This window comes from Protobothrops mucrosquamatus, unplaced genomic scaffold, assembly GCF_001527695.2.
Source record: "Protobothrops mucrosquamatus isolate PMUCROS unplaced genomic scaffold, P.Mucros_1.0 scaffold462, whole genome shotgun sequence".
NCBI classification, from domain to species: Eukaryota; Metazoa; Chordata; class Lepidosauria; order Squamata; family Viperidae; genus Protobothrops; species Protobothrops mucrosquamatus.
In genome coordinates, this window is record NW_015386783.1 from 56,817 (window position 1) to 69,331 (window position 12,515).

At 44.2% G+C, this 12,515-nt stretch overlaps 1 protein-coding gene across 1 annotated transcript in view; it reads left to right on the forward strand.

The window, feature by feature from the left end:
- CNNM4 (cyclin and CBS domain divalent metal cation transport mediator 4) overlaps positions 1–12,515 on the forward strand; it is a 43,026-nt gene that overhangs the window by 25,017 nt on the left and 5,494 nt on the right. Inside the window, exons 2-5 of the mRNA XM_015816520.1 lie at positions 5,212–5,355; positions 6,086–6,223; positions 9,227–9,396; positions 11,969–12,056. Of these exons, the coding sequence (XP_015672006.1) occupies positions 5,212–5,355; positions 6,086–6,223; positions 9,227–9,396; positions 11,969–12,056 (540 nt within the window). The remainder of the gene's footprint in view (positions 1–5,211; positions 5,356–6,085; positions 6,224–9,226; positions 9,397–11,968; positions 12,057–12,515) is intronic.

Here is a 12,515-nt window from a genome sequence, read left to right on the forward strand (position 1 = left end):
TTTTTTTTTTTTTTTTTAAGCTCCAGGCCCGTCCTTGATCCTCTGCACTTGTTTTAGTTTGTTTGACTCTTTCTTAAAAGTTTGGTGCCCATGACCGCAGACAGCATTCAAGGTGGGGTTCCACCAACGCAGAATAAAGTGGACCAATTACTTTCCATGGTCTGGAAATTATACTTCTGTGGATGTTATTGTCTTTTTGGAAGCCACATCATGCTGCTGACTCATATTTGGTTTGCAATCCACAATTATAACAATACTTTTTTTGACAGGCGCTAGGAACAAGCCACGTATTTCCGCAAACCACATGTTTCCTCCTTCTTTCCTAAGTGGTGAAGCTTTTAACTAAGGCTTCCAGGATCCAAACTAGCAAATTTCTGCCGTTGTTTTCTTTGGGGTGACAGACCTTCCCTGGAAAAAGCAATTGTGCACACCTAACCATGGGACGCATTTTGCCAAATGTTTCTCGGCTTGCAGAAAGTTGCACGTGCTTTTAAACATGTGGGTTTCTAATTTGTAAAGGTGGTGAACATCTGACTGTTTTGTGGAAGATACAACCCTGCCTACTTGAAGAGTTTATCATGTGGATTATTGTTCATTACTGTGATGTATTACTAACCTAACTGTGCTGGCTGTAAGCCACTCAAGACAACCAACAATTTAAAATTAAGTCAAAACAGACAGAATTTTTGTGAATGCAACTGAAATGGTCTTGTTAAAGAAGAGGCTTTGATGGTCTCTAAGGATCCGGCCACATCTAACAGTCACTGCCTCCCAAACTAGGCCAGATAACTTGTATCATGTTCAAGAAAGCTGAATTAGCAGTGGGAAAATAATTGTATCTACACTCTCCTTGAATTGAAACCAGACTTACGAGTCAGCAAGCTTAACGTAGGGCTGCGATGTTATGCCAGGTTATTTTTGTTCATGTGGAGTTCACGTGTGTTTTTTCCTCTTGTGGTGCATCATTCAAATAGGTTTCAGGACTGCAAAATAGTCAGGCATTGAGACATACCTGATGGAGCTTGTGAAGCACAGGTCGTCCTCAACTTACGACCACATTTGTACTGGAAAAATGTCCCCATTGACTTTGCTGGTCAGAAGCCAGCTGGGACGGTCACCAGTGGCGAGCAGCTGACCACAGGATGCTGCCAACATGATAAATGCAAACCGGTTGCCAAGCACTCAGATTTGGAATCACATGACTGTGGAGACCCTGCAACAGTTGTAAATGTGAGGACCGGTCCTAAGTCACTTTTTTCAGTACTATCATCACTTCAAATGATGCCCAAACAAATAGTCATAAGTCAAGGACTACCTGCAGGTTTGAAACTCTACCCGGTTTTAACCTGTGTCATGGCTGCCGTTTATGAACCACATCCTTCAAGGTACCCTTGATTCCAAAGCAGACATCTCTGTGCTGTCAATTAGCCTTATTGACTATAAACATAGAGATAATAATAATAATAATAATAATAATAATAATAATAATAATAATAATAATAATAATAATAATAATAATAATAATAATAATAATAAAGTTGGAAGGGACCTTGGAGGTCATCAAGTCCAACCTCCTGCTCAGGCAGGTAACCCTATACCATTTCGGACAAATGGCTGTCCAGTCTCTTCTTAAAAACTTCCAGTGTTGGAGCATTCACCGCTTCTGGAGGCAGGTTGTTCCACTGGTTAATTGTTCTCACTGTCAGGAAGTTTCTCCTTAGTTCTAGGTTGCTTCTCTCCTTGATTAGTTTCCATCCGTTGTTTCTTGTCCTGCCCTCTATGGAGATCCAGAGATGGATAATAATTTTTGGGGTTGGGTGTGTGTCTGAATTTGGGGTTCTGGAACCTGGACTTGCTAATATTGCACCCTTGCTAACGTGTTCCCCGTTTGCTCAGCCATGGGTGCTGGGACCTCACGTCTACCTGTTGGAGCTATAGAGAGAAGAGGGGATTGATTTATTCTCCAAATCACCAGAGGGCAGGATGAGTAGTAATAGGTGGAAGCTTGTTAGGAGAAATTTTCTGACAGTGAGAACAATTAATCAACGGAATAGCTTGCCTCAAGGAATCATGGGTGCTCCATCACTGGAGATTTTCAAAAATAGACTGGGCAGACACTGACCAGGATGGTATAAGGTCTCTTGCTTTGAGGAGGATGTTGGACAGAAGACCCCTGAGGTCTCTTCCAGCCCTATGAGTCTATATTCTTCATGCTTCCTGAGGTTTAGATGTCAACAGAACATAGGTCCTGCATAAGGTGGACAATCATCCTGCAGCTCAACCCCAGGCTTGTTCTAGGTTTGTTTTGGCCTCCCTTATCCAGGTGGGCTCCGGCAATGTTCTCCACCTTCCAAAACCAAAGAAAAAAATGAAAAAGTGGTAAACCAAAATGCTTTACTGTCAAATGTAGACTGCTTATGAAAACCTCAGGAGAAGAATGTTGAACTGTAGTTGCCAAACACCAATTTGCACCCTCCTTTTTTCTCTGCCTGGTCATGCGTCATGCATGTGCTCCTCCCAGGGACGTTCCTTTGAAGAATTGTTTTAGGTGACCTTTGGTTTACAATGAAAGAAATCTTGTTTTTCCTCTTTCTGATTTAATGGAGAGAGAAAAGATAGGTGGCAAACAAACCCAATAATGGAATCACAAGGATGGAAAGGGCACAACCGGGCATGAGAGAAAGAGAGTTGCTCTTAGAGGATAAAATAGATGTTTCACTGGTTTTGGGTGGAAAAAGAGAAGATCTCTTCATTTCTAGCCCTGCCATTGTTAGGAACATGGAAGCAGTTGTGCCATCACCATGCATCGAAAAGGATGAACGGTTGAAGGAGCGTAACAGAACAGAATAACAGAATTGGAAGGGATCTTGGAGGTCTTCTAGTCCAACCGCCTGCTCAGGCAGGAAACCCTATATAATTTCAGACAAATGGTTGCCCAATCTCTTCTTAAAAACTTCAAGTGTTGGAGCATTCACTGCTTCTGGAGGCAGGTTGTTCCACTGGTTAATTGTTCTCACTGTCAGGAAATTCCTCTTTCTAGGTTGCTTCTCTCCTTGATGAGTTTCCATCTGTTGCTTCTCGTCCTGCCTTCAGGCGCCTTGGAGAATAGCTTGACTGCCTCTTCTTTGGGGTAGCCTCTGAGATACTGGAACACTGCTATCATGTCCCCCCTCGTCCTTCTCTTCATTAAACTAGACATACCCAATTCCAGCAGCCTTTCCTTATATGCTTTAGCCTCCAGTCCCCTAATCATCTTTGTTGCTCTTCTTTGCACTCTGTCTAGAGTCTCAACATCTTTTTTACATCGTGGCGACCAAAACTGGATGCAGTATCCCAAGTATTACCAAGGCGTTGTAAAGTGGTATTAACACTTCACGTGATCTTGATTCTATCCTTCTGTTAATGCAGCTTGTGGTCTCAATTGTGGTTGTAGGTCAAGGCTGTAATGAAGTGCAGCGATGGTTGAGATCTTGGCCGTCTTGCCAAGATAGTCTTGGCATTTTACTTTGGTGCTCTCGTATTCCCGATGACCTTCCGGCAAATTAGGCCAGGCGGAGGGAATGGGATGGGCCTCTGTTAAGGATGGGCTGGCTGCTCCACAAGCCAGATTTGCCAGTCATGCTTCAAACCCAATGTGGGTTGCTGGCTTTAGCTTGGCGCATTCGGTGGACCCCGTGTGGTTTGTAAACCAAAGCCTGTGGCTTCGTTTGAAATGTGAATCTCTCCAGTTGGGTTTTAGTCAATGGGCCACAGCTATACCTGATCTGGAGACCCGCCACAGTTAGATGCTCTGGAGGAGAAGTGCTGGCGACGTAGGCTGGGGTCCCTGGCTTCAGATCAGCCCCCTTCCTCCCCCCACAACAGCTATTCTCATGGGAGCAGCCCAGCATGGATGGGAGAGCATAGCTGAGAAATTGCCGCACCGCTTTTCGGCTTATAGGAACCCAGCCACCAATGGCAGCCACTGAGGAAGTTCCTGGGTGAGGATGGGAGGTCTGATCCCACCCACCGCGAGAAGAACAGGACTGGGTTCTTTGGCTGCCTAATTGCCACATGCCGAGATCTGTAATTGCCCTTTTTTTCTCTAATGCTATAATAGCGTGAATTACTCAAAGTGATCCCCCATTGTGTCGCAGGAGTCTCCCAGAGAGAGAGAGAGCATCGCGCAACAGAGCCCGGTTGTGTGTCTTTTTAAAAGGGTATATTTATGTGGGAACTTTGTCTCTGCCCTTCCCTTCCCTAAACTCTCTTGTGGCTTTTCTGCTGGGATTTTTTTCCCCCCCTTCTTGGTTCTCTCCTTCCTCCCATCAAAAGTCATTTGTTCGAGGGGTCCTTGGTGCTCTCTGAGCGTGCTTGATTTCTTGTAGATATTTCATTACTCATACCCAGCACTGATGGTGTTACCTAGTTTGGGTAATGAAACGTCTGCAAGAAAACAAGCACGCTCAGAGAGCACCCAAGGACTTCTCATGTCCACCCTGAGCTACACATTTATTCCTTTATTAGAGTCATTTATCTCTTTATTCAGAGCAGACAAGAGCCTTCCTCGGATTCCTAGAGGTGAGCGACGTATGCAGATTCCAAAAAAAATTCAAGATGGCAGCTATGACTAAATAGGTGAAGCGGTGCCTCTTTTTAATATGCTGAAGATGACAAACACACCCCATTGCACTTTTGAAAAAATCATATCCCCAAAATTGGTGCCTTGCCAGCCTCCCAACCCTTAGAGAAGGCATAAGTTGTGACTCTACACAAGAGCGTCCATTTCTCTTGTTCTTCCGTTCCTTGTGTGGCTGTATGTTGTTGTTGTTGTTTTTGCTTCTCAGTAATAAAATGTGCTCGTGTTGTACTAGATTTTGATGCAATCTCAGACTGCGTTTGCCTTTTTGGGAGCTGCAGTACAGTACCGGCTGATACTTAGGTTGTCTACTAGGACTCCGAGATTCCTCTCACAGTTACGGCTTATTGTTTGGGAAAAGCCAGGTTTTCATGGTCTCGTGAAAAGGCCATTAGAGATGTCTGTTCCTTGGGTGCATGGGAAGATGTTGAATAGTTTACTTGCCACAACCATGAGGGTGATGACAGAGCTTGTTTCGCCCAAACTCTTCAACAACTCTTGTAGGAAAGCTGTGCCAGCTGCCAGCTGGATTTTGAGCATGGACCCAGCTTGCCATTTTTGATTTGTGTCACTAGTAACCCTCTCTCCCACAGGTAAATCACACCTGGCTATTGTCCAAAAGGTGAATAATGAAGGTGAGGGCGACCCCTTCTATGAAGTGTTGGGATTGGTAACTCTGGAAGACGTTATTGAGGAGATAATCAAATCAGAGATCCTGGACGAATCGGATATGTACAGTTAAGTTCATTTTAAATCTTAACTTTTTTGATGGGAGGAATATGTATATTGTTAAGTGTATTATCATCCCAGGTCTGAATGGTTACTCGCAGTGGCCACTTTACTTATCTATGAAAATTCATGAATGTTTTATTATATATGATATTTTATTGCATTAGATTTCTGGCCAATGGGCATAGTATGATTTTGATTTATATCAAGTGATAGTAGGAGACCACAATGACCTCACGTGCCAGCCTGGATGCACATCAATCTACCTGTCCCATCTGACTCGTTTTGAAAATATTGTCTTAATTTAAAAGTTGTAATTGTGATAGGCCGACAAGGCAAAACTTCAGCTTCTAGGATCCTCCTTATTTGTCTGTAAGCATCTACAAAAGGATGGTAGGGAACATCCTGGTCAGTAGGCATTTTGAATTTGGCCACAGTCATCATCATCCTGGCCCTTTTGGCAGCCATTTTGTGGCCCAGCTCCACACAGGCCTCCCAAATTCCAAATGGACTCCAGTCTCCAAAATACTTCCTGCCGCTGACATAAAGATTTTTCCTCATTTGGGTCTCTTCCACGATGCCATGATCATTTCCCATCATACGGTCTGATGAATTGTGCCACGCATGTGCCCACACATCACGCTAAGTGATGACATTAATTCACTGGACTCGGCTGAGCAGCTTCTGCAAACACTGTGGTGTCTTTAATGACTTGTTCCTCGCTTGTTGTCACCACAGCTGACAACCGCACCAGGAAGCGTGTGAGCCACAAGAAGGACAAGAGAGATTTCTCTGCCTTCAAAGACAACGACACAGAGTCCAAAGTGAAGATCTCGCCGCAGTTGCTTCTGGCGGCTCATCGCTTTCTCTCCACCGGTAAGAGACATTTGAAAATAGACATGTTTGGTCCCTCCTTGCAAAGAAATGACTTTTCTTTTTATCTGCTTCATTCCACTTTTCACTGGGAGGTCAAAGCAGAGCGCAGGTAGTCCTTGACCAGGGGTCTTCAAACTTGGCAACTTTAAGACTTGTGGACTTCAACTCAGGGCTGGCTGAGGAATTCTGGGAGTTGAAGTCCACAAGTCTTAAAGTTGCCAAGTTTGAAGACGCCTGTCCTTGACGTACAACAGTTCATTTAGTGACTGTTACAATAGCACTGAAAAAAGTGAGTTATGACTGTTTTTCACACCTACGACCGCTGCAGCATCCCCATGGTCAGGTGCTCAAAATTCGGCCATTTTGCAACTGACTCACGCTTATGACGGTTGCAGTGTCCCGGGGTCATGTGATCCCCTTTTGCAACCTTCTGACAAGCCAAGTCAATGGGGGAAAGCCAGATTCACTTAACAAGCACTAACTTAACAACTGCAGTGACTCGCTTAACAACAGTGGCAAGCAAGGTCATAAAGTGGGGACAAAACCTGCTTAACCAAAGTCTCGCTTAGCAACGGAAATGTTGGCCTCCGTTGTTATCATGGGAATATCCTTTCATTTTACCTCTGCACCATCGGGAAGAAGGTTGGGTTGAAGGCTACGATCTGGCTCCAGAATTATTCCGCAAAGGCCCGAACCGGCCTCTCTCCAGCCCCAGCCCAGCACATGAAGAGTATCTTGGCCATAGTGACCCCAAGTAGTTTCTCCACCACCAAAAGAAGCCCTGGGTGTCTGGGTCAATGGGAGTTATAGTTTCTGCCCCAAAGTTCAACCAAGGCTACTTCCTTCTCTCATCCCACGATCAGACAGAGCCGCTGCCCACAGTTCAACAAAGCAGATTCCAGACACCAATATGAAACTCACACAGCAGGTCGTTCCCCCCCCCTCCCCTTGTCTCACGGGGAAATTATAGGGGTCTGCGGATTCAGCCAGGCAAGCCTCCATTATCCTGTCTGCTGTGGCTTTAGGTTTGATGGGGAGTTTCCTTCAAGCTTCGCTTGTTTATTTGTCTCCCACCCCACGCCCTGTCCCACCCGGGCAATTAAGCACCAACAAAAAAAAAAAGCAAAAAGCTTTTTGGCCCAGATGTTGTAAAGTTATAGTTGGGGAGAGGGGAGAAAATCCTTCTTTCTGAGAAAGGGAAAGGAGATTTTAATTAAAGGCATTCTTCGACTTACAGCCATTTGTTTAGTGACCGTTTGAAGTTACAATGGCACTGGGGAAAAAAGTGAATTTGGATTGTGTTTCATTTACAACTGTTGCAGCATTCCCATGAGAGTCCCCTGCATTTGAGAGTCATTTTGTGTGTCAGGATACCCCTGAAATCTTTCAATGGGCATCATGCATTGTAAAAAAAACAAAAAAGGGGTGAAGGAGGGGAAGGAATTGCTCTTGAATAAAACATCAGGAAATTTTAAGGTATACCCCCAGCTTCTTACACTTCCTGTTGCACTCTGAACCCACCCCTCTGAAAATACTAGTACATCTTGTGTCCCCCAAAGCATGTCTGTCCACGCACAATGTTGTCAGGCACAAAGGATCAGGACCTGTAACTCAGAAAGATTTATTGTACACAACTATATGCAAGAATCTGGTCAACTAATGGTGGACATTAAATTGGCACTAGATAAGGGTCAGAGGAATTTAAGCAGGGCTGGACATGGATCTTTTGTGGCAACAGTAAGGGTTCTAAGCTGATGACACATTTAACACCACCCCCAGCTCTGCCTGCTCTTCTCCTATAGACGGAGCTTCAGTTCCACAATCGGCATGCAAATATTGTAGCATCAAAACTCAGAATCCAAAGCAAATAATCAAGGCTCACTGCAGTGTTTATTGTTAACAGTGCCCACTGGAGGAGTTTCCTCCAGGGAGCAGTGGGAATAACTCTTGCAAGCCAAAGGGGGCTCTCATCATTACACATTTCAAAAAAAGAGGAGAAAATGATACAGTCAAACATATCCATACAATAGATGATGTAAACATAAATACTCATAATTAACAAATCTCAAGTTACTTCCCCACCCGTCTATTGTTGGTACCTTCGAGAAAGAATTATTGACTTAATAAAATATCACTTACATTGCCTTAGAAATTTTGATGTATCTTAATGAGAAGCAGGCACATGAAGGCTGCAATTTTTCATGTGCCAGTTAGCACACATTTGTCCATGTTACTGTTTTGCTAACACTCTCCCACTTCTCTAAGAAGGTGCAATATAAAGTGTAGAAATTAATTTGGCATGAAGTGGGAATTCCAGACACTGTCATCCCACGCTTACTTATTTCACTCCTACAGCCCAGCCTTTCTGCAGGAGCTGAAAGTAGCGTACCTACTGCCCTTTCCTTCTCTTTTTCCCCACAAGAACAACCCTGTGAGGTAGGCTGGACTGAGAAAGCCTGATCTGCTTCCCCAGGGAGCTTCTATGGCTGAAGAAGGACTAGAAGAAGGAGTCAAGCTATTCTCCAAAGCGCCTGAAGGCAGGACAAGAAGCAACGGATGGAAACTAATCAAGGAGAGAAGCAACCTAGAGCTAAGGAGAAACTTCCTGACAGTTAGAACAATTAACCCAGGTTAATAATGATAATAATAATAATAAAGTTGGAAGGGACATTGGAGGTCATCTAGTCCAACCCCCTGCTCAGGCAGGAGACCCTATCCCATTTCAGACAAATGGCCGTCCAGTCTCTTCTTTAAAACGTTCCAGTGATGGAGCCACCCACAACTTCTGGAGGCAACTTTTGTTCCACTGGTGAATTGTCCTCACGGTTAGGAAGTTTCTCCTTAATTCCAAGTTGCTTCTCTCCTTGGTTCGTTTCCATCCGTGGTTTCGTGTCCTTCCCTCTGGTGCTTTGGAGAATAAGTGGACCCCCTTTTCTTTGTGGCAGCCCCTCAAAATACTGGGATGTCGCTGTCAACGCTCTGCCTTTTTTTTTTCTCCCCCAGAGGTGACGCAGTTCACGCCTCCTTTCATTTCGGAAAAGATCCTGTTGCGCCTTCTCAAGCACCGGGATGTAATCAACGAGTTAAAGTTTGACGAGGAGAACAAGAAGTGTCCCCGGCATTTCCTCTTCAACCGAAACAAGCCGGCTGACTTCTTCATCCTAATCCTTCAGGTAACGGAGCCGCCTCGGATTCAACTCGACAAGGAGGAGACCAATCCGTAAGGGAGGCAGAGGGGGAAAAGGGCTTAGGAGGTGGGGCGGGGTGAATGTCACATGCACCATGGCTTCATTTTGCGATGGCTGTGAGCGATGACTAATTGGTGCCATTTGCGCAAGGGTGAAACTGCGTTATTCGTGTCATTCAACGAAGGATGAAATGACACTATTCTCGGCCTTCGCGCAATAATGAAATTACAGGATTGGTGTCCTTTGCCCAGTGTTAAAATTACGTAATTTGTCCCTTTTGTGTAAGGATGACATTACGTTATTTATGCCTTTTTTGTGAGGCAATGAAATTTACGTTGTTGGCTTCTTTCAAGCAACGATGGAATTATATAACTCGCATCATTCTCGCCGTGATTGTCAGGATCAGGGCCATATGGTAAATTGTAGTTCAAAAAGGAATTTATTGCTCATGCCTATACGCAAGAATTGAGTCAACTAAAGCTCAGTATTAAATTGGCACCAGATAAGGGTCAACGAAATTTAGGAGGGATTGGTCTTGGATCGTTTCTGGCAATGTAACGATGCCAAGCTGATGACTCATTTAACTCTGCCTCTCAGCTCTGCCTGTTCTTCTCCTATTACAGTGATGAAATTGTCATTCGCATTATTCGTGCAATGCTATATACCTTCATGTCATTGGCGCAATGAAGAAACCGTGTTATTTGCGTAAATTCAAATTATGCAACTCCACTCGTTTGCACAATAATGAAGTTACGTTATTTGCATCCTTTCGGCAACGGTGTGATGTGTAGGGACAACCTCGTGGCGCATGCCAAATGCCCCTTTGTAGGTCTGGGTTTAAGCAAGGTGGAAGGATTGTGGTCGGATCTGGGTGTGTTTTTAAGATTCATTTGCAAACCATGGAATCTCTGAGCAGCTTTGGGCCTGGGAAATATGATCAGAATTTGTCCTCAGTTGGCAGAGTTCCTAGGAGAAAACAAAAAAAACAGCAGGAGCTTTTAAAGAGCTTTAATTGTGGCATCTTAATGGTGATAATTGCCTGAGAATGCCCACCCCCAACTCTCATCCCCTCAATCAACAGATACAGTTTTTCTGAATAATGCTGTCTGGTTGATTCAGCTCCAAGGAACATCTGTGGCGTTATAAAACAGATTTTTTAATTTTTCAGGCCATGGAACGTGTTAGAACTCTCTAGTAATAGAAAACTATTTCAGTAAGAGGTGTCCAACCTTGGCAACGTTAAGACACATGGACTTCAATTCCCACAATTCCCCAGCCAGCTATGTTCCCCAGTCTTTTTTTTGCCCGTCTTTCCGAACATCATCCCCCTCCCGAGATTAGATTGGCCCATCCCTCTTGGCTTTTCGTAAGATCTCGAATATTTGGCTTTGTGCCTGAACCTGGGGCTCTGGGTGTGCATTAGAGCCAACTTCTGAGTGGATGATAGATTAAATCAGGGGTTGAATCAGGCTGGCTGGGGAGTTCTGGGACTTGAAATCCACAAGTTTTAAAGTTGCCAAGGATGGACACGCCTGGATGAAATTGGGCTCATCTGCTATGTGTTTTTATTTTTACTCGTTACATTGCTTATTTTATGTTATACATTTGTTTGATTGTGAATTGCCTGGAGTCACATTAAAGTGAGTTGGACAATTATATGAATCAGATAAACAAACAAACAAACAATTGCATTTTTAGCTCTAAAGATGGACCATAGTGTAAAAAAATACACTTAAATATTCATTTTAATACTTCTCTCCCTTGTCTTAATCTGGATTGAAGCCCCTGTATTTGCAATTCTGTTTTTTTTTTTTTAAATCCCAATTTACTCCTTGTAAAGATTTTCCCAGTGGCAATGTATGGTTGTGAAAGTTGGACCATAAGAAAGGCTGAGCGCCAAAGAATTGAGGCCTTTGAACTATGGTGCTGGAGAAGACTCCTGCAAGACCCCTGGACTGCAAGGCGATCCAACTGGTCAGTCCTGGAGGAGATCAACCCTGACTGCTCTTTAGAAGGCCAGATCCTGAAGTGGAAACTCAAATACTTTGGCCACCTAATGAGAAGGAAGGATTCACTGGAGAAGAGCCTAATGCTGGGAAAGACGGAGGGCAAGAGAAGAAGGGGACGACAGAGAATGAAGTGGCTGGATGGAGTCACTGAAGCAGTAGGCGGGAGCTTAAATGGACTCCGGAAGATGGTAGAGGACAGGAAGGCCTGGAGGAACATTGTCCATGGGGTTGCGATGGGTCGGACACGACTTCGCCACTAACAACAACAAAGATTGCAATGCTTGGGAATGACGACCATTTCCCAAAGATTGTTACTTCCCCCTTTCTCCCCACCACTTTTACTCTGCAAAGTAGGGTCCCAATCCAGATGAAATTCCCCCATAGAATTAAAAAGGGGAGAAATTCAAACCCCCTACGTATTTCCTTAAAATAAAACTGCTGACCTTTTTTTAACTGCACCAAAAGGCTTCTGAGAGGCAGCCAATGTAAGCTGCTAAGCTGGTGGGTGTTTTTTTTATTAATTTATTTATTTTGCTTTACTTTGTCAGGGCAAAGTGGAGGTAGAAGCTGGCAAGGAGAACATGAAGTTTGAAACTGGGCCTTTTTCTTATTACGGAGTGATGGCTTTGAGTCCCTGTGTCACAAGTAAGTTCCCCACTTCAGTTGGCTGGGGGGGGGGGCGGGAGGGGACAGGAGAGAGGCATAGAAAAAATGTCAGATAACACATTGAGACTCCCAGCTTTTATTCATTGACTCACTGGTTTATTCAGTGTTTTGAATAAGCACTGGTGATGTTTCCTAATTGGGCAATAAAACACCAAGCTCAGAGAGGAGCAAGGGCTCCAAAATTCAGCATTTTTGCCTTGCCCACCCCAATCAAGAAAACTCAACCAATTACAGGTCATCCTTTATTTATGACCACAATTGAGCCCAATGTTTGTTAAGTGACTTTTGCCCCATCTTTACGACTTTTCTCGCCACATTTGTTAAGGGAATCGCTGTAGTTAAGAAATTAATAAAAGGGTTGTTAAATGAGTCGGGCTTCCCCATCGACTTTGCTCGTCAGAAGGTTGCAAAAGGGGATCACGTGACCCC